Consider the following 22,160-nt stretch of genomic DNA (forward strand, 5'->3'; position numbering starts at 1 on the left):
AAATTCAACAAAGCAGCGGTTGAAAGCAAACGTGCACTCCCATATAAATAGAGCTCACGTGTACCGAGGAGGCTGGTAGCAAGTGACAGCACAGCCTCTTTAAAGCCTACAACCTCATGCCTGCCTGGAACATGGCATCTGCACAACAATTACCAGTCTGCCTCGGTCCCAGGTAGGCAGGAGGAGCTCACATGTGAAACCTGGGGGTTTGAAGCTCCTGGAGAGAAGCCCATGCAAGCTCACATCTCGTTACAAGGCAGACATAAGCAGATGGCGTGAGAGAACTTCCAAAGGTAATTTTACATAGATACAAAGCATTTTTGGACACAGCCCTGCAGCTGGCAAAGCAGAAGGAATGGTAACTGTGACCTCACCTGCACAGAGAGCGCTGCTGCTGATTTTCAGACATCATTTTGGGATGCAGCAGCACACACAGCTGTGGTTGATCAGTACTACTACAGCCATAGGATGCCCACCCTGCCAATTCCCCCGGCAAGGAGCAGGGTGTTATTTTCAATCCTCCTCTTCTTGTGGTTGAAGATCATGTAATTGGGGAAGAGCAAAGGGTCACCCTCAAAGAAGTGTCAGCTCCTGGCAGCACCCCCTTGTACAGCGGGCAGCATACCCTGCCACAGCTCACTACAGCTTTGCAGCACAGCCCAGTTGTGCCCCATGGCTCCAGAAAAGCTTCCTGCACCGGTGGCTGCAGAAACCCCACCATCCCCACTGCGTTCTCTGCTAGAAGAGATATTTTACTCGTTTCACTCGCTGCACATCAGTAAGTGCTGCACAGCCCCGCAAATGCAGTTGCTGTAGTCATAGGTGACAGTTCAAAGGAAGTCAGTAACAGGAACATATTTCATTAATGCCTTCTGCTGCTGGGAATGCACCACTCTTTCATGTCCTAACTCAAAGCGTGTACCGCGCACACTGTGTCACTTCAATAAATCTATCCAAAGCCTCATCTGAATTCTGATCAGCTGCTTCATAAGAGCACACAAACATCTCTGAGAGCTCCCCAGCCCGTGCTCTGTTTTATGGCCAAGAGGAAGCAATAACAATAAGCTAATCCTTGTTCTCATCTAGGGATCAAGGGTGCAGCATGGGAATTGTAAGCCTCACAAAACAGTCTGAAAATTTACTAGTTTCAGGCTCAGTACCTGTACAGCCAGCCTTCATCGAGACGGCCAATGGCAACTAACAGACCCTCAGCACTTCGTGTCTACAGGAAGAAACTGTTCACAAAGTTCCTTTTGCTGAGCATAAGACAGCATGGAGAGCGATCAAACGATAAAAGGCACCGAGGAATACAACCCAGGAGCCCTTCAGCTGAACTGGTGACACAAAGGCCTCTAAGCGCCCAGCAATTAGGCTTGACCCAAAATTGGATTGCCAGTAATAAGCAGTTCAGAAAATGGTTTTAAACACAACAGTGTAAGTTGGGATGTTGGACTGAGGAGATGCGCTCAGGACAGCAGATGCTGCAGTGCCAAGTTACAAGATCCCTGTCCAAACGCAGTACTGTTTCAATGAGACAGCATCCATGGCCAAGGCCAGCATGACATGCGAGGTGATGTGGAAACATAACAGAGAAAGAAAAGGAAATCCAGCTGATCCAACCTAGAATTTCATTTCTTTGAGCAATGGGGTTCCCAGATCCACAGTGAGCACCCATTTCTGTTGATCTGCTGAAGAGCAGAGAGATGTCTCAGGAACAGCCCAAGGTTAGCTAACAGCCCCTCCTCTTCTGACAAGCCGTGCAGCTGCATGGACAGGAGGAAGAGGAAGGTTTCATCTGCAGTCCAGCCTGCATGAATGAGAGGAGACATCTGAGGACAAACAAAGTGACCACAGCACATGTTTTTCCAGTGCTGCAGATGTGGAAGGATGCTCCTTTCCTCAGGTCTGCCATGGAGCAGAAGGATGCCCCTGTATGGTGCATGCGTAACCAACCAACAATTAACAGTAAGAAATCTGTGGTTTATTGCATTCTGCTCCTTAAAGATACCAACAGACTGCTCAGAGCAGCTCCTGGAGGCTGGTCCAGGGGCACTGCCTGGCAGAGAAGCCTGATATCGTCAGACAGAAAGTGAGAGGTCAGCAGCATCCTCGACCGTGGCTCATCAGTGGGTGAGATTAATCACAGAGGTACCATCCCTTGTCAATTTGACGAGTGTACTTATCCTCCGCTTCAGCACGCTCATGTTTGAACTGTTTGCATTTCGCTTAGTATGCTCATGTTTGAATTGTTCACATTTCGCTTTTTATGCTCACTTTTAAATCATTCATACTTCGCTTAGAAATAGATGCTTCTGTAGTTAAGTTTCACTGCTCCAATAAAATCACTGACACTTGGCATTTGGTTTGCTGTCACTTTGCTGTCGGGCATCTAAAGAACATTGCTGTCCTCTCACAGCACACTTCCCCCTTTACTTCCATCTGATCAGCACAGCCATCACTTCCAAATAGACACAAGGGGTCGTTCTGCAAATATGGCCCTTTTCCTGTAACCAGGCTAAGACAGGACGGCCTGAAAACACCTGTGTCTCAGTGGACACAGGCCCAGGTGATCATATATCTGCTTAGCAGACCAGTTCTGAAGCTCCACCTCAGCTCCTCACCCACGGACACTGCACGGACACTGCATCACAGTTCCTGGCATCAAGCACGGGATACCTTGGATATCACCTAGAGATGGGAGCCATGAGGAAACAATCTGTCTCTATTAAAAACCCAGAGGTTCTTGTAAGAGAGAAAAGGCACTGTCCTTCCAAACATGCCTACTTGCCAATGGTAACCTGCAGTGTCTTTCAGCATGGAGGACTCAAGTACAAAGATGCCAGTCAAAGAGCAAGAAGCTGCAAGAACCTCAAGGAGCAACTGAACCTCATTCCCTGTCTTTGCAAGACAGGTGCTGGAATTTGCACAAAACTTCCCTTGCTGGAACATGCCTGAAGTTTCTTCCTCAGGCAGGTCCTGAGCAGCAGCACTTCCACAAGGAAGCAGGAGTGAAGCTTCCTTCCACATCAAGCCAACACTAAAATGTCAAAGATCTTCTCATCCCAATGAGACACTGTGAAGTCCCCAGCCCCATGCAGAGCCCCAGCACTCTGACAGCCACCAGCCCCTGCCTGAGGGACAACCTCAGCACAGTGCCTCACACACAGGTAACAGGACAGCACGCGCAGCCTGCCTGCAAACAGCTCACCCCACGCCAGATTTCGGGATGGAATGAAACTGCGGTACAGACAATCCTATTGCTATCACTTAATAAGCTACTTCTAAAACATTTATTCTTCCTGCTTGCTCCTCATCACTTACTCCTACCAGGACCGTGCTGTAGTGTGTTGAAAGCACTCCTACGCAAGGGAGAGGTAGTGGGAACACCTTGCCATATCTGCAGCCTACAGAGAGCCCACACAGCAAGGAGGCCATGCTTCTAGGTTTACACAAATAAGTAACAATAGAGACTCTGCTGCTTGGGCACAGATCACCCTGGGACAGCAAGTCCTGCGCTTCAATAGCTCTGAATTTGGACGACTGCATGGAGAGAAACATTGAGTCCAAAATGCTAAAAATCAGCCGTGAGCTCCCCTGGGTAAGTAACTTCTCTCTGGATGGACCTCGCAAGGAAATTCAAGTCCCAGATGTTTGGCTGAAAGCTCCCCCATGTAACATGGCAAGGACAGAACCAATCCAGGACACAAGAGATCTCTAGGCACAGGTCTGCAGAACGTGGAACTTGGACAGGAGATGGCAGGGCAGCCAAAAGGATCAGAGAGCTCCACACTCTGTCCCAGGCCCAGAAGGGATTGCTGCCAGGATGCTGCAGACACCCCACAGAAGCTCTCCACTTCATCCTGCGCTGTCCCACAAGCAAAGTTGTACAGCAAAGACAAGGGCAACCACAGCAGAAACGTGTGCTTACACAGCCTGGCACCTACTGTTGCATCATGCAACCTTTACAGCCACTATTAATAATTCACAACAATAAATATGAGTAGCCCCTGCAGGCTTAGCCTTCAGCTAACATTACCAGCCAGCCCCTCTGACAGCTGCAATACCACCTTACACTGCTCTGCCCTACACCAACGTAACTGAGAGTGGAGAGGGAATCTCCCCAGCACTGCAGGCACCCAGGCTCAGAGCAGAGACGTCTGTAAGCCGTCAGTCCTCTGGACCCAGCAGTGCCTGGGATGGCCACAGAAATCTCCAGTTCACCTTTAGTAAGAACTGCTGCATTCTGGGGAACGAGCGTCCCCCAGCACCCTCTGCCCTGCTGCACCCAGCCAGAGCTTCCCCACCACACATAAAACCTCCTCGCTATCTTATTTTTCATCCAAGACATCACATTACTTCCTGCTGCTATATTTACTCCTATCATACCATACCCACAGATGAAGCCCGCACAGCTCTGTCTGCAGCCACAGCACCAGTGTGACACGCTCATGCCCAGCACATGGTGATGCCAAGGATGGCAGGAAGGAGTGCTAAAGCAAGCAGAGGAAGCTGCTGCTCAGCTCCATCATCTTGATGAACCCAGCAGACACATCTTAACCAGGAGCTTTTTCTTGGAAACCTAATTAGTTACTTAAACAGCACTGTTTATACAAACCACATACGGTTTAACACTGCACATCATTTAGCCTGTTTATTAAATTTACTTCATAAATTCATTCAGAAACTTCAGCATTCACAGAGAATGCAGCTCTGCAGAGGACAAGGGCATAGCTTTGTGCTCCGGGTGTCTGAAGCCCGAGCAGAGCTGTGGCATGCCCTGTGCCAGCCCACAGCTCATTAACGATAACTGCAGAGGGTCTGGCCTGCTGCTCAGCGCTGGGTGGAGCGTGCAGAACCAGAGCGCACCTCAGAGATCAGAGAACTGAATTCATCATTTATTATTGATAAACAACAAATGTATTCAACATTACGACAGCTCTGTGCCTGCTTGCACACACACCTGACATTCTCGCTCAGCACTGTTGGGCCTAACGCTTGTATCAGAGCACAGGAACATGCATTTCTACCAGCATAGGACTTGTCCAAAGAGAGGAGAAGCACAGAAAACCTTTGGGACAAACATCTTCCTAAAGATGAATGCAGGACGAGCTCCAACACACACCCACGTTCACTCTTGTGGATCTCACATTGAGTAATAACCTCCTTTCCCTCTTCAGATATTGGCTTCTCAATAAGGAGACTGGATTAAAAGATAAGAAATGAATAAATGAGCAATGTTGATACCATTAAAGCATGTCCAGCTCGCACACTGCTACATCACACAGCTGCTGCCCCTGCACTGCCAGCCCCGATGCAGGCAGTTCAGAAGCCACCCTTCTCACACTGCCACGGAGGCATTTCTCACTTAGATAAAATAACAAGCCCTGTTCCCCAAACACAAGAGCTCTCACACTCTGAAACAACAGCAGCAGAACAGCCGGTCAGCAGCAGGCAGCATTTACGAAGCATGTTTTTGGTGCTTTTTTTAAAGGAAAGAACTATTAAAATTGCAAAGAGCTGCAAAGACCGCAAACGTAGAACTGAAGGCGTAGACAGGAAAAGCTACAAGAGAAGGTAATTCCTCCCCGTTCCGGTACTCCATCACCTGCCACCTCTACTTTGCCTTCCTGCCTGTGAGCTGCCTACAGACAGGGGCTGACACCACCACCAGGATCAGGATGCTCCGCTGGTTCCTGGGCACTGTTTGAAGCATAATAAAAAATATCAGGGAAGAAGGAAACTGCCCGCACACAACGCACCATCAACTGCAGAAAGTCCACAACTTAAAAATACTTTTCTTCTCTGATCTCTTGTCAGATGGAGCTATTTTAGGTGTTTCTTACAGTGATGCACGGAAAAAAACAGATCGAAATACGACAGTGCAGCATCCTTTTAATTATAGCTATCACTGCCTCACAGCTGTCACAGCCCCTCCAGCTCTTCTTACAGGGAACACTTGGAACCATCACTCGGGTGCCGCAGGATGGCCCCGACCCGGCACACCCACAGCACCCCACAGGGCAGATGCACTGAGTGCTCCGTGATCTGCAGTTTCACAGATCCCCCCGGGGGACCCACTGTGTTACCAGACAGCCTTCACCATCCACACAGGCTCTGACCTTCCCATGCAATCTTGCTTTTCGCCTTATCAGCCTCCGTTACACAGAGCTTTGATCCAAGTGACTCCAGGCTCAGAGACCCTCTTTCTTTTTGCTGCCCAGACATGAAGGACACCGAGTTCGAGTTGCTGAGCACCTGTGCTTCAGACAGGCAGGCTTTGATGCTGTACCAAGAGCTGGTCTCTGCAATTCCTCTGGTCTCTTCAAACACCAGCAGGGCCGTGGCTTGTGATCTGTGTGAAAGAGTGTTTTCCCTGAGGAAGGGGAAGGAAAACCACACAAGTGCTCGTCTCCATCTTGTCACTGCAGAACACGCTGCATTGATGCTTCAAAGAGCTTCTCCATCTCAAATCCTTATGACACGGTGACATACCAGGGAATCTGCCTGTGTATGGCTCACAAATCCCAGCAGGTGTTGTAAGACAGCACCGCAGTGAGCACCTTGGCCACCATGAGCTCAGTGCTCCATCAGGTCAGCCAGGCACCACTGGGTCCATGTGGATCCTCTCCATGGGAAGGCTGCAACATGCACTGCAATGGCCACAAGAGCTGAGTCCAGGATGCAGCTGTGCAGAACATGGGCACAGAAAGACCCTCAGCAAGGAGCACAACTTCAGGTCCCTGCACACAGCCGGGAGAAAGGAAGGAGAGGGACAGCAGCCTGTGCCTAAAGCACCCTGTGAGAACCGAGGAAGGGCACCAGGGCCAAAGTCTGAGTTCTCCAAACCCTCAATTATTGTTTTTCCTTTTCTTTGCCAACAAAACACCCTGCACAGCTTTTCCATTTGCTGAAATTCCAAATGAAGCTGCCATGCAAACCAAGGCTGCTTCACTGCACTGGCCTCCGCAGTGACTCCCAGTGACCACAGATGGCACATGGCAAGACAAGCCTTGGCAGACCAATCCAGGGCGTGAGAAATCTCAGTGCACCCAGCCCACAGCAGGGATGGCTGTTCACAAGGCAGGGTTTGCAGCATCAGGGTCAGACAGCTTGCTTTTTCTAGGGAAGGACCCTGCCATTTGTGCATTAAGCAGTTCCAGCATTTATTCTACTTTATGGGAAGAAATAATTACAGTGGCCTCCAGTCTCCAGCTCTGAGAGTCTGTACTTAAAGAGCAAAAACAACCCGAGCAAACAGCACTTCTACAAAAATCTCCGAATTGGCTTTTAGTGCTCAGACAAAAGAGGGTCATCCGAGGAACCGCTTCCCTCATTGTCCTCCCTAATTTCTATTTCATAACAGCAGCAGAGCACTGCTGGGAAAAGCTCTGCAGGAGACAAAACACTGCCTGGGGGGCTGAGCAGTCCGACCTCCGGCCTCAACCCAGCACTGCAGGTGTGTTACGACTGCCCAGGGACCCACCTGCTCTTGGAAGCACTGAGCCAGCCCTGATCTCACACACACACACACGTAGGGGATGCTGTCTCACAAGCATTTCTAGCAAGGATAACTCTCCTGGTAATCAAGCACTCAGTCCTGTCTCAGTGGAGATTTACAGAGGGTTTTTTTCCCTCTTGGAAGCAATAATAGATGGACAACAAGAAAGAGACAAAATTAATGCACAGAGTAATTATGCCCCAGGTTGCAAATAAGAGTGATTCCTCACCCTGAGACAAGTCTGGAAAACAAGATTAAAATGCTTAGGGGACATATTCTTGAAACAGCAGGTAATGGAAGAGATAAAATGTATTTACAGTATCTCACAAGGGACGTGTACTTTTTAGGTAACATTACTAGATAGTAATTCTGCTGAGGAGAGTAATATTCCACTCCTCATTACAGAGTTAAAAGGGTGCCCAAAAGAAAGGCAACTTAACAAAGCATCCTTAATGGCAACTGGGTCCAGTTCCAGAAAGGCAGGCTTTGCCTAAAGTGCAACGAGAAACACAAAGAGCATCTGCAGGAACACTCAGCCCATAAGCAACATTAATAATCTATGCAAATAGCACAATTTAACAACAAGCAAAAAGAAGGCTGGGATGGGAAGCAAGAGCTACAAGAGCACTGCTGCAACGATGCTGTCTGGGAGGAGGGCAGACGTGCCTTGCCCCACTTCCCCAGTGCCCACAAAGCCAAGGCTGCCAGCTAACAAACTGCGCCTCAAGTACCCACCAGCAGAAACAATTTGTCATGTGTCAGATCAAATCAACTCTTATGAGACCGCTGCACTCCCTGAAGCAGACAGCTGCCAAACTCCAAAAGAAAAATGCAAGAAACCTGAGCTGGCCAGCGCTGGAGCCAAGTGCTCACAAAGACCAGAACACTTTCCGTTTTTAAAACACATCAGCACAAGGCAATCTGTTCTTGTGCAGCACCTCCTCTGTGAGGCAGACGCCGGTAGGATCCATTACTAAAAAGAACTTGGGTTTTAAATGATCACTCTGGGCTGAAGCCCCTTGTAACACAGACCTCGCGCTCCTCACCCAGCAGCACAGCATCCCACTCATCCCAGGGAACCATTGTGAAGGCTAACGTTGGTAGACAACCTTCAGTAACGTGAAGTGCTGCCAACCTGCAGTGGGTTATCATCCATCTGAGCAAGCGCTGCTCCTTCCCAGCCAGCCTCACACTCTTCCCCCTCCTTCACTTCAGCTTCTTTCCTCCATCCCTCCCTCCTCCACAGCTCCTTCCCATCCACGGCACATTTTCTTCTCTCCTACCCTTCTCCTGCTCTCCCTGCAACCACAACACAGGTCTCAGTGCCTTTTAGAGAGGGCGACACTTAATGACAAAGCCAAAACACACTTGGACACCTTCTAAGCATGAGAAGGGATTTCAGTTCTTCTTCCCTGGCCAAACCTTAATGTGAGAAGCACTACTGCACCCACCTGGCTGCTCACCAAGGGTCAGCATCATCCTTGTTCCTGTTCTAGAACCCTTTTCTGGGTGAATCCCCAGACACTATCATACCTTCCTGTACCCTGGCCTCAACCCAGGCCTCACAGCACGGCCCCCTTAGGTCCCAGTCTGCTGTACACTCCTGCACACTGCACTGAAGCCCAGGCCCTGGCTCCCCTGTGTTTCCTCTGCCACAGGGATCAGTCCCACAGGCTTGCCCTTCTCTGGTTCCGCCTGCAGCATTTTTGCCATCCCACTTGCCACATTCGAGTAGCAGGTGCCAAAACTGGCACAAAAAGTCCCACCCCCTTCCCAGCTCAGCAGCTCCATCCCTGAGCTCTCCAGGGGCACAGTGGTGAGCTGCCACCCACAGCCAGTCAGCTACAAACAGCCCTGCAGAAATCCAAATCATCCGTCTGCCCCCTGCAAACACCAGCCTTGAAAGCAGTAAGAGGGCAAGTTCCCCAGCCCAGGACTCCTCTGCCAGCTCCAGAAGTTCCATGCCACCAAGTTTCAAGTAGTGTCACCCATCTGAGACCAACCACAGCCAGAAAAATCTCCCCTGCCACAGGAGATGAGCACTGGAAAGACTGTTTGCATGCGAAGGCCTGAGGTGGACAGAAAGCTTTATAACCCACAAAGGTGGGTGGTTTATTTCAGAGTGGGAGCAAGGTAAGAGATCTAAAGGAAAGATGAGAGAAGGAGACGCTGCCTCCAGTCACCAGAAAGCAATGTCTGTCCCAAAATCTTACAACAGAGCCTTGGCTGACACGACACATAAACAACAAAACACGACACAGAAATAACAAAAACAATCCGAAAAGAACAAACTGGCAAGCCTGGAGCAAAGAACATGGGAAACAGAAGGCAGGCAGGCACAGGGCGTTCCCCTCGGTATTGGGAGCACAAACCTCAGCAGCTATTTTTCTCCAGAATTTACTTAAAGGGCATCTGATGTTCCATGACAAGTCATATCTAGACGCTGTTTGATGTGCACTGGGATTGCTCTCCCGCCGCAAGGAATGGCACCAGGTGCAGGACACGGACTTGCTGGCCTTGCTGCTTCCTGCGAGCACCTCGTGCAGCACAAGCACAGCTGGCACGTGCAGAGAAGAACTGTGAAGCACTTGCTTCCAGCAAGCAGAACACGCAGATTGCCACCATAACAATGCAAGTGTTGCACCGAAATATCCTGGAAGAGGTGGTTAGCAGACACAAGGATGTCACTTCCAGTGATGCTCTGCAGGCAGCTACAGCTGCAAAGATGCAAAGCCAGGCTCCTGCCGTCTCCCTCAGACTTCACACACTTTGCTTTCCCACAAGCACAGAACACGGACCCCCCCTCAGCGTGCACCCACCCAAGCACAGGAGATGCTTGAGCAGCAGGCAAAGCTTCAGGTGGAAACCCATAGCACAACTTCAACTCCCAGCTCTGAGCAGAGGACAGCAGGTCCTCCTCTGAGAAGTTTTACTTATCTTCAGCATTCTGACTTGAGCAGATTTCAGAGAGAAATCAAACGGATGCGGTGCTGAGGAGCTCCAGGGCACCCGCACTGATTTTCTCAGCAAGTTCTGATTATGTTTTTAAACAATGGAAAATTTTCTGAACAATAAAGAGAACAAAAACCACGCGAGCCACCAGAAAAGCAGCGAGGACTCAAAGCTGCTTCAGACAGCAATCTCACTCCCTCCCAAAGCGATGCTCTGCAAAAGCCCAAACAAAAGAACTCATTTACAACATCACCAGCGAATTGCTTTACCCCTAGAAAACTTGTAAAAGTGCCACACTTGTGAGCGCCATTATGATTTCCAGCAGCCTCCTGCTGACTTTGAACAGACTTTGCAAGCTTCTCTGCACACATTTTGCACTTGATTACTCCGTGCTCATCGGAAGGAAAGCAGCGCACTAAAGCAAAGCCACTTGCTTATTCCTGATGTGGATGCAACAATGCGGACGCAACAACCTCACCGCCACTGCAGACAAGTGCTTCCTCTGAGGGAACACGAGCCTTGCACCTCACTCTTCAGTCGTGAACCCTGACAAGGACACACCGCTACAAGCCGTCACGCATTAAAGCAACACCAGCATATTCTAAACTTCTTAAGCTCAGAGCTTCCAGAAGAACCTGCCTCGCTCAAAGCTGCTGCTGGAAATTGAACACTCAGTAACACAGTTGATTTTAGGGGCAGGAAGAGACCAAGAAACATAAGACAAACTACGTTGAAAAAGGTCCCCCCCAAAAGTAACCACGCCGCAGTAGAAATGGTGAGCTGGCCAAGTGCATTTTAAGGGCTACACATTCCCACTCCTGTGGCCTCAGGAATGAAAACGGAGTGAATTCATTTTGCATGCATATTGTCCACCATTTGTTATTGTCTGGCTATTGATGCTTACTTGAAAAATAAAATTTAATTAAACCCCACAGTACAGCTTAGCCTGCCTTTGAAATATGCCTGCATTAGTGGATCATTACACTAAATGAAATACAGCTTCATATCATATCTTTCAAGTAGCGTCCTAAAACATTTACAAATTAAATAATACTCCTGCAGAGAGAAATTGAGACACAGTGTTTAGCAAGGGCAAAGAGATGTTTACAGATGAAAACTGAAATGAGATGTGGAGGCAATGAGGCAGAGAGGTGCCAGAGGGCTCCTCCAGACCTTGCTAGGAAGGTTCTCCACATACCAGAAGCCACGCAAAGCAAGCATATGCCAGCACCAGGCAAGCAGAAAGGGCAGCGTCCCCAAGTCCCCAGGAGGCCAGCAGAAGCTCATCCAGCACTTGGCGTGTGCTGGCACAGCTGGACAAGCCCGGAGGTGCTATTTTGCATTGAGGAGAGATTCAGCACCAGTGCTACAAGGAGCATCGAAGCTGAGGAGGGAGGAGGGCAACAGCAAGAGCAGTGGAAAGGGAAGAAGGGTGTTTTCCACGAGCTCTTGGCACACATTGCCCACACAGGTTGACAAGCATGAAGTCAGGTTACCACATATGCACGAAAACAGCAGTAAAGCAATAGAAGCTCAACTTGAGAATGTTTAACTCGGCCACAAAGATCAAACCACGCACATAGGCTTAATAAAGGGTCCCTTACATCTCTGCCGCAAGCAGCCGGCTGTTGTTTCCTAGTAGTGCAGTGCCCTGCCTACTCTCCCTCCCAGGTTTCTGGCGCCCACAGGATCCACACAGCCGCTGTCCTGAGAAGGATGCCCATTTTCATCAAACGTGGGCAAACTCTGCATCTCTGAGCACTCCTTGTGGCCTGAAGTTGGTCAGTGCTGAGAAACACACCGGGACGGAGTGGGAGGAATGACAGAGAGAAGGTCAGTGCCCACACGTGTCCTTTGGAAACCAGACCAGAGAATCCAGACCAGTGAAGAGAACGCTCCAAAGACTGAGAGAAGGGATGTAAAAAAGCACTCGTGGCAGACAGCACAAGATACACTGTGCTAACATTTACATGGAGCAAAAAAAACAACAAAGGGAACTTTGGTTTCTTAGGGTGAAAGCACAGACAGGTTAATGAGTCAGCGTCAGTCAGAGGAGCAATGTCTGATATTGAGAGGAGCAAAGCAAGTGAATATTGCATGAGCTTTACAGCTCAGGCTTGAGGAGATCCAAGATTTGTCTTTTCCTTAATAGCATCTGGGGCAACGCCAACTGTTCTTTGACAAACTATTTACTCCGAGAAATAATTTTCTTTAAACAAGGGTAGCCCAAGACTGCATCCTCTTTCACACACGTCTGGGAAAGGCTGCACCCTGCAGCTCCCATCTCCATGGCAATACACCAGCTCACACACACAAGGAGCCGATGGCAGTGCAAATCTCAGCACAAAGGCAAAGCTTCCCCAGGAAAAGACTGGGAGTGGCAGAGCCCTCTCCAGTGCCAGCCCATGAGGAAGGCGGGCTGTAGGAGCCAAGCGTGTGAGATGCTCACTTTGTGAGAAGCAGAGCATGCCGGCCTATAAGAGAAAAGAAAACCTCGTGAGGGCACATCTGGATCCTTCCTTTTGCAGGGGGGTGACGAAAGATTCACATGCTGCTCATGCTGGGGATCAAGAACCAACAGTTGAATTCCCAGTGGTCCCGCTGCTGAATATCTTACTTAGAGGCAAAAAGTTCAGCCTGCCATATAACCATTGGAAGCTGTCAACTTCTAGCCTACCCTGGGCTTCCTCTGTGGGATCCTTCCCCATGAATCATGGACTCCTCTCCAACATCACTCTGCAAAATTAAAATGAGCAGCTGTGGCAAGAAGCAATTCATTATGCATTGAGCTCCTGAGACTCACAGCACAAAGCGAGGATGGGCAAAAACCACCTGAGTGTATGAAGAAACAGCCCGGGATCCTTCCTAACAGAAACATATAGTGGGGGGAGGTGAATCGGGAGCAGCACAGAAGACTTGGTGCACAGAGCATCCCTCCTGCATGAGGGACAGTCTCTGCTATGGCCCACACAGCCCCAAGCTGCCAGAGGCAAAGCAGCACCAAAGCTGCCAACAACATGGCTGTCCCCTACCTGCAGCCCTGCCCCCTCCCTTCCCATGTCAGCACTCCTAACCACCTGCACTCCTCCCAGCCCCCATTTCCAAACAGCAGTCAGCATGAAAGCTGCACGGCAGCACCAAGGCAAGCTGGGTCTGGCTTTGTGCTTCCCAGGCTGAGTCAAAGCCTCCCTGACACTTAAAAGCAGCACAACCAGCTTGCATAAAAGATGAAGACTGCTGAGCCTCCCCCAGCCTTCCCAGGGCGAGATCAATCTGTGTGCGCTGCAATCATCAGGCAGCAGGAAAGCAAGGCTAGACTGCAGCACAAGGTTAAAAATGACCAGGCTTCCCATCCAGTTATTTCAAGAAACCTGCTCACCTACAGCTCACCAGCCCTGCTCTCGATCTCTGCTGTAATGAGAACAAAGTTTTAGCACTTAAAGCAGACCGTATTGCTGTTCTTATTGGTTTGAGGAAAGGGAAGGCATGGGGTGTCTGACAGGGAGGGGGGGTGCAGCCCAAACATCTGCAGAAGTGCCCATTTTCTCCTTCTATAGTTCAAGGTTAAACATTTCATTTGTACTAATTTCCAAGTCTGCCTCTCTCAAAAGCCGTGCCAGGTAATTAGAATCATTATAACTATTATTTTGAACATAATATTATAGCATTTTTTGCTACTCTTGACATCTGTTGGCTGATAGATTTAACTGGTACATAAGAAATAATTGCGCACAGATATCTCACAAATGAGCACCAACACAAAGACATTAAAACGTTCTACGTTGAAAAAGTTAATTTTGTGAAAGCACGCTTGAAATAAAAAGTCCTAAAATTAACACTTAAACCCTTAAAAACTCTCATTAAAGCAACTGTTTTGGTTTAAAATAGGCAACTGCTTAGGCTTTTCCTTAGGGACTTAAAGATATATACCTGGCTTGGTATCTCTTTCAGATCAACATATGTATGCACCTTCTCCCCACCTATTCCAGTGACCCACAGGTTTCTATAATGTCCATCCAACTTCCCTTCCCTGCAGCAGACCTTGGAATTATTTGGCAGAGATTCTGATTGTGCAGAGAACTCTTATCCACTGTGGATAAGTGGACTCTTATCCACTGAAAACCCTACAGAACTATCAGCAAACCCACATTCAGGACAGAAAGCTTCTTGCATCACGGGGAGCCCAGGGGGCTTTACAACCTGGACTCAGGTTACCATTTATCAACCACTGAAACTCTGCTGTACGCAGTGTGGAGCACAACCTTTTCACAGCTGCAGCACGCAGCCTCCCTGAGAGAAGTGAGGCAAACTCCAGCAGGAATGGCAGGAATGCTGGAGGGAAGCTGGATTTTCTCCCCTGGGACTATCATTTGGTCAGAGCACTGACATCACTTGTGGAGCATAAAGGAGAACAGGGCACAGCTCCTCTGTTATGCTGATGACATCCTCAAAGCACAGAGGTAACAACAGTGGGCGAGTACCTCCAGCTACAAGCCTTGAGAGGCAGAAAAGGTGAAACACAGAGGAACCCTGAGCTGGCCTTTAATTTGGTGGGGCCAAGTTTCACCTCCAACTACACAGACATGCAGAGGAAGACAGTAAGTGGATGGAAGTGCACTTCTGAACAGGACCAGCCTCTTAATCTTCAAAAAGCTGAAGACAGAAGCTCAGTACTGACCAAACTCCGGCAGCTGGAGCCAGCCCTGTTTGGACAGTGACGTTCTCCCTAGTTAAATGGATTTCATTGGTTAAAGCAACCCTTCTTCCTTAAGCACAGCTCATACTGAGAAGATGACAAGCAGAGCTCTGCTGGAATGAGGTATCCTGCAACTGCTCCCACATGAAGACACTATTCAGGAATAAAACAAATACCATAATTAATTAACCCACAGCAAGCCAGTTTTATTCCAGGGTTGAGTAAACACACAGAGAACTTTCTGCATGAGAAGAAAAATGTATTTTACATAGAGACAAGCCTAACCTTCACTATGGACAGACTGACAATGAAAATATAGCAATACACTTCAGACACCAATTCCCCAACGCACATCCCTCTGCAACCAAAGCAGAGAGATTTCTACACTTTGTGTGCTGCTGCTGCTCCAAGGAAGCTCATCCCAGGAGCCGGCCATGTCTTCCCATCCCCACTCTGAGCAGCTCACAGTAAGACCTGCCATCCAGGAGGTGCCCACTGGGCATATAAACTGCACGCAGCCCCAGGAAGGAACGCCTGCTCGCTGGGAGCTGTCAGTAGAGGAGCCGGGCTGAGGAACTGAGGATTGCTCTGGGCCAGGCTAACTCAGTGCTATTGAGAAGTTTGACTTGAAAAGCACCTTCAGAAACAGGGCACAATTACCACTCCAGAGAACAGCCCATCTCCATCCAGCACGCAGGAGTTAAAGCAGTCTTTTCCCACATCCATCACTCTTAGGCAACTCGGAAGAATTCAGACTAGGTGAGCCCACCTCAATAAGGCAAAGCAACGTCTAGAGAAGGACAACAAAGTGACTCACCCACGCATACACTCCAGGGGTGGCTGTCAATGACTCCTTGTTGCAAGGGGAGAAAATGTCACGGAGTGGTCCTCAGAGCTCTGACCAGGTTTGATTCTATTCATCCTTTTCATTCATGGCCTGCACAATGAAAGAGAAAGTACTTTTATAAAAGCTGAAAGGGTGCCCAGCAGTTCAGAGCTCGAAGCACTCTAGAGGTCATGATTGGAATTGATAAACTTAAAGGAAAGTTCCAAAAATACCCACAGATCAATAAAAAGAAAAGCAGTAAAAAACAAAGCAAAGAACTACCGTTGAAAACAGCAAAACCAGAGATCAGGTGCACAAATACAGCACGAGGGGAAACTCTAGACTGATGTGATGCTAAAGAAAATCAGGGACTGGCCTGAAAATGCTGTATGTATCAATGTTGTGGCACCACAGCTCCGAGTGCAAAGAGCTAGAAATCAAATTTAATCGCTTAACATTCACAATTCTCTAAGACCAGAAACAGAATTACTAAGTGCAGCATCTCTTGCCGGCCTCAAGACGGGGGTACAGACAAGGCAGCTTTTCCAGCCCCATATTTTATTTTAGTATCCTCCATCTGGACACTCCTACACCACTCCAGCAATGACATTGAAGAGCTAAATTAACAGCCTTCTCTTCCCAAAAATACAATAGAGCTGCTCACGCTGCTGAAGGGGCACCCACACAGCAACACACAGCACAAGCACAGCCGTGCCCATTCCAATTCACACCTTTGTTACCTATGATCTCATAAATGGAACTCTCCAGCTCAACGTGCCACCAAACCAACCTGTGCCACAGGCTGGGGCCTTCCAGGGTCCTCAACTGGCTCAGCTCCCTGTCACTCCAAAGGAATCAGCAGCAATGTTACCAGAAGCACTGCAAGGATCTAAGGGCTGGTTGTATCAGGGTGCTCCACAGAGCAGCTGTGCCCCTACAGCTGACATACAACACACACAGCTGCACCAAACTCAGCAGGGCCCTGACCCGGAGCTCTGCCAGCAAGTGGGCAACATCTACAAGTCCTTTGCAGAACTAGAACGTGACTCTGAGGAACATTTCAGACTCCACAGCAACCCAGAGGATTTCTTTTTCCTTGGACCAGAGCTTTGGGAGCACAGTGCCTCGCAAACCACAGCCAGAAGAGATCTGACAAAGCCTTTAACCCACGCTATCTCTTTCCACGTGGCTGTTTCCCAGAGGATCCCATGTTGTGGCATTACACATCTCAGGCGCCAAGAAGATCTACGTGTTAATAATAAATAATAACCAGCTTTATAGGGAGCTTATCAACAAAGCGCTCGACAAATCTTAATTAAAGCTGATTCACCTGCTCCAGGAGTGAAAGTTAAGTATTATTTTACACAGGGGAAACCTGAGCGGTAACGGAGCCACAGTCACAGCAGGGAGGATCAGCACGCAGAAGGGCTGCCTGCTATCTGGATGTACTGCAACAACCCACCGACCTGCAAACTCTCCATGTAGAGCTGACACGTTTCAAACACATCTGCAGAGCTTGACCACAGCAGTATGTTACCAGTCCTTCACTGCCTTGCAAGGTAAGAGCAGGGAGAGGGAGGGCTCGGGGGCTGCAGGAAGGCTGTGCAGCTTTCTGTTCATGCTAAGGAGATTCTCAACAGTGAGAAAGGACGGAGGAGTGGCAGCACAAACCAGCGTCCTGCAGGGGAGCACTCTGCAGGCTGAGGGGCAGCGGAGACTCAGCAGGAATCACCCGTTTCCAGGTGATTTACGTCATAGAAAAATACCTGCGTCCCTCCAAGCCTGCAAACGTGCTCCCAGGTACCGGGCCAGCTGTGACCCGCTGCAGGCCCAGCTGCTCGTCACACGCTGCCTGCAGTAGGAGCCGCAGAAGCAGTGCGTGCACACCGAGCCCCGCACGGGCGCGCTCTCCGCCAACAGCCCGTGTAACTTCCACGTCAGCCCCGCAGCTCGGGGTGCGCGGAACGAAACCACCCGCGTGCTCGGACAGCGGAACTGCACGGCCGTGCGGGCTCCGAGCAGCACGCGACTCTCACAGCGCTCTGCGGGGCCTTTTGTTGGCTGCTCCTACAGAACGGGAGGCCGGGCGGCTGCCTTCATCCACCACGTTCCCCTATAACGGGCCGGCCCTATCGGACCCCGCGCCCCCCCCCCCCACTCACCGCTCCGCACTGCGCACGCTCCGCCGGGCCGAGGACGCGGCTGAGGGGCGGCTGCGCTGCGGAGGCTCCGCCTCGTGCCCTGCGCTCGTGGCCGGGCGGGGCGGTTTGATGGCGGGGCGGTTTGATGGCGGGTGTCCGTCAGCTGGTTAAACACACAAGGAGCAGATGCCCGGGAGATGGGCAGGGTTGAACCGCAGCACCACGAGGTTGGAAGGGACCTCGGCTGCAGGACATAACTGCTCTGTTGCAGATAGTAGATGAAAGATTCAGACAGCCGTTGTTGGAGGAACAGCAGCAGGAGGCAAAGAGCTTTTTTGCCTAAGTTCCACCTCAGGTCTCCTGTTTTTTGGGGCTTTATTGGAAATCTTTAGCAGCATTGAGAATGAAATCCTCCTCCATCCCTGTAAGATGGATCTGTCACAAAACATGCATCCCAGCATCCCCCAGCTCTAAGAGGGCTGCAGTGGCTGCTGCCTTTTGGGGTGGCTGAGCTGGGCTGTGGGCCTGGCCCCTATGGGAGGAGCTGAGCCGTGATGGCGGAGCCCTGTCCCGGTGCAGAATCAAACCCTCTGGGACAAGCCCATGGCTGCTGCAGACCCACAGCCTCTTCTGGGTGCTCAGGAGCTGCAGTGAAAGGTGAAATCTGTGCCATTGATCCCAATGGGAGCAGCATCGGATGCCAGCCCCAGGCAGCCTGCGAAGTCTCACTGCGATGCTTGGTCCGGAGAGAAGTGTGCTGCATCCGCAGGCAACGCCAGCCTCATCCCCTCCTCTAAATGGCTCACACATCAAAGAGATGTAAAAAAACACGCTCTGCGTGCAGTTCCTTTTGCATTTCAAGAACTGAGTCCTTCAACAACGCCTGTTTGATCTGATGGGACAGAGGGTTTTTCCAAAAGATGGGTGCGAGAGAATAATTTGGGGCTGGGAATGATTTTTTATCAGTGTCGTTAAAGGCAATCACAGCGCTAGGGGGGAGGCCTAATTGTGGAGTTGTGTAATTAGTTTTTATGTCTCTGCAATTATTCTGTTGGCTACATATAAAGAACATGGCAAAATGCGACACTTAATTTTAAATCGGGCCTTGATTCTCTTTCAGGAGGTAATTGATGTTGATCACATCACTTAGCGGTGACTATAAAATGCGCTATCTCGATTGTAAAAGGATGGAGAAAAGGACTAAGCAGAGAGGTAGGTGATGGATCACGGGCTGCATTGGTGGGAGGCAGCATTAATCCATCAGACTTCAGCTGTATCCGTTCACAGCCACTGCTGGACACTGTTACTGGCCCAGAGCGCTAACGAATGCAGAGCCGCTGCTCCCCACAGCCCGAAGCATCGCACGCTGCTCTGAGCAGCCGCTCTGCCCCCAGGTGCTGGTGTCAGCCGATGAATTTGCACTTAATGCAATTGATTCCTTGTGTTTAAACACCTCCTGCTAAAGGCAGGCTTTGTTTTCTGCTGCTCGGCTTCAAGCGCATGCTCGGGATTTTGCTCCAGGGAATGGAATAAAAGAGAAGCTGAACCGGTAAAACTTTTCCTTGCCTTTGCCACTGACCAGAATGTCTTGATTCCTGCAAGCAGTTTCATTGCTGGGCTGAGGGCAGGCACGGTGCTGGAGCAGTGTGAGCCAGCGGGCACGGCTCTGGGGCTGTCCCACAGCTGGGGCTGGAGGTGAGGATGAGATGAGGGACAAAGGGTAACTGGGGCCACATGGTCACAAATTCATGTTCCCTTCAGTGAAAAGCATGTGGGTTTTTACCCGGGACTGCTGTGTGCTCTGCTGGAGCCACTCGCCTGTTGACTGCTATTGTATTTCCAAACAGCAATCCAGGAGGGTTTGACACATGGGTGTTGGAGTGTCCCAGTGCTATAGACTGGCAGGACTCCCATGGCTGAGGCTGGAGAGGAGAACCGTGCAGCATGAAATGATGAGCTGTGTTGTCGTCCTGGATAACGAGCAAACTCAACAAGGCGAGGACAACTTCCATCCAGTTTCCTGATGTCAGGTCCGGGCTTTGTATTCTACACTTGCACCAAAAGAGGTGGATTTGTTGTCCATAGTGCTGCTCCTCTCTAACCCTTCCTCCCTTCCTTCCCCTCATCCTCCCGTTTCTTGCTGCAGCTCAAAATAAGATAATTAAATTAAATCCAGGCTCCAGCAGTGTAATGGTGCGAAGAGCTGCAGCTCCAGCACAGTGCTCCTTTGCCTCCCAGAGCTCCGGTAATAGCCATGGCCACGTAGTTTGCGCACTGAGATGATGGAATGCATCTTTGCAGCACAAGTAGTGAGTTGTGACCCAGGCTGAGCGCAGTGTGGGCTATTTCTGTAGTGCAGATGTATCTGGGAAGGACAGAATTGAGTGGATGGCATCACAGCTGCCCGGCATCCTTTGGAAATGCTCCTTCTCACCCACAGTGCATGATTTACTCTTTTTTTTCCTCTCCTCGGGCACAATGTTCCCACATGCCTGAGTCTCCTTCTTCCTCCTGTCCTGCTCTAGAGCTGAGGCCAACGTTGCCTCCCAGAGCTGCCAATTAGAGATTTTGAAGGCTGTATCTCTGCTCTCACTGCTGGGACCCAGCAGCTTCTGCAGGACCAGTTCTGCCATTTCAGCATCACCCTCTCCAAATCGCTGTGATAATCAGCCAAGCCCTGCCTGCAGTCTCCAATCCCCACCAGCCCAAATGCTGTTCTGCTTGCCATCAAAAGAAATCCATCTTGCCTGCAGCTTGTGGGTGAAAGGGGCTTTGCTGTCAGTCGCTTGGAGGCTCTGGAGTGGTAAATGGGCTATGATGAGCTGAGAGGCCATCCCTGCTCTTGGGGAAGCTGTGCCAGCAGGGCCAGCACTGGAGATGAAGCATGAAGGCTTGTGGGCAAGCTGATGCAGAGCCCAGGGCTGTGAACCCAGCGAGTGTCAGCCTGCAACACCGCTTCACCCACTCAGATGCATCCATGGGACGGCTCAGCCCTGCAGCTGAGGCTGCAGCAGGGCCCAGGTTATTTCCAGAGCCCCGCAGCTCTAGATGACCCCAGCATTCCACCACAAGTTATAGCAATGTCATTCATTCAGTGTCTGGGGCTGCAGGCTGCAGCTTGACTGCATCAGTGTCCCGAGGGCCATATCCAGTGCTGCTAACTCCTCATCCCCACCGCTGGGGCATCTCTGGGCCACAGCACACACTGGGTTGGGAGTAAACACTAAAAGAACTAATGAAACACTTCCCGTTAGGTGGAAACAAGGAGACTGTAAACTTTGGCAGCGCTGCATGCTTAAGGGAGAGAAAACTGCTGGGAGAAGTTATTCCTTGCAAAAATGGACTTAAAATTATCACTTCTCACCAGCACCCAGTGCTGGATGCTCTGACGTGATCCAGCAGAGCGTTTGCAACTCCTTTGCACCACACTGCACCCAAGGGACCGTGCTGCTTGTCACCTGGGGATATTTACTTTGTGTCAGCACCTGCATTCTGCTGCTGCCCAATGGGCAGTTTTTCATGGTGTCAAATATTAGTTACAAACGGTTACCAGACCCCACACTGTGCTTCAGTAACAGTGCCTAACAAAGGAGCACCAGGGAAGCGCACCAGTTGTGCCAGACAGGTCCTGGGAGCCCACGTGGTGCCAGTATATGTAAAAGCAAATCAGCGCAGCCCCTGAGACAGCCCACGAGGGCTGAGTGAAGGTGATGCAGCTGCTCAGTATCTTGGTTTAGGATTTCAAAGTTGGGCTCCCTCTGGGCTTGGTGATCATCCTTTGCTTGTACTTGAGCTTCAGGGGAGGATGGTATCTGCTGGGACCTGGGAAGCAAACGGCCCCATAAATCAGCAACAAGACGAACTGTGGATTTTTAGGGCCTCAGCTCCATCTCCCACTACCAACAAGGCTTTGGGAAAACAGCCGGGCATGCCCACAGTGGAGAGAAGGCGACAGTGAAGCAAGGACTTGTTTTCCCAATTGGTCCTGTCTGCAGCCTGCCAGCAGCGTGGCAGGGGAAATGAAGATGTTATCGAGCAGCAGCGCAC

At 50.1% G+C, this 22,160-nt stretch overlaps 1 protein-coding gene and 1 long non-coding RNA gene across 4 annotated transcripts in view; one reads left to right on the forward strand and one right to left on the reverse strand.

The window, feature by feature from the left end:
• Window positions 1-18,248, reverse strand: part of SIL1 (SIL1 nucleotide exchange factor) — a 54,901-nt gene extending 36,653 nt beyond the window's left edge. Inside the window, exons 1-2 of one of the 3 annotated variants that reach the window (XM_072348133.1) lie at window positions 18,135-18,248; window positions 15,964-16,083 (exon numbers count right to left, since the gene is read on the reverse strand). In XM_072348133.1, coding sequence (XP_072204234.1) covers window positions 15,964-15,971 — 8 coding nt within the window. In that variant the 5' untranslated portion in view covers window positions 15,972-16,083; window positions 18,135-18,248. Of the gene's footprint in view, window positions 1-15,963; window positions 16,084-17,438; window positions 17,678-17,738; window positions 18,093-18,134 lie in introns of those variants that run through there. The other 2 variants (XM_072348136.1, XM_072348134.1) reach the window with 2 other exon arrangements.
• Window positions 16,883-19,878, forward strand: LOC140258127 (uncharacterized). The gene is made up of 3 exons (XR_011905188.1): window positions 16,883-17,531; window positions 19,234-19,325; window positions 19,401-19,878. It is a non-coding gene; the product is annotated as an uncharacterized lncRNA (long non-coding RNA).
• The last annotated feature ends 2,282 nt before the right edge of the window (window positions 19,879-22,160 follow it).

The sequence above is a fragment of the Excalfactoria chinensis genome, chromosome 13 (assembly GCF_039878825.1).
Source record: "Excalfactoria chinensis isolate bCotChi1 chromosome 13, bCotChi1.hap2, whole genome shotgun sequence".
Lineage (NCBI taxonomy): Eukaryota > Metazoa > Chordata > Aves > Galliformes > Phasianidae > Excalfactoria > Excalfactoria chinensis.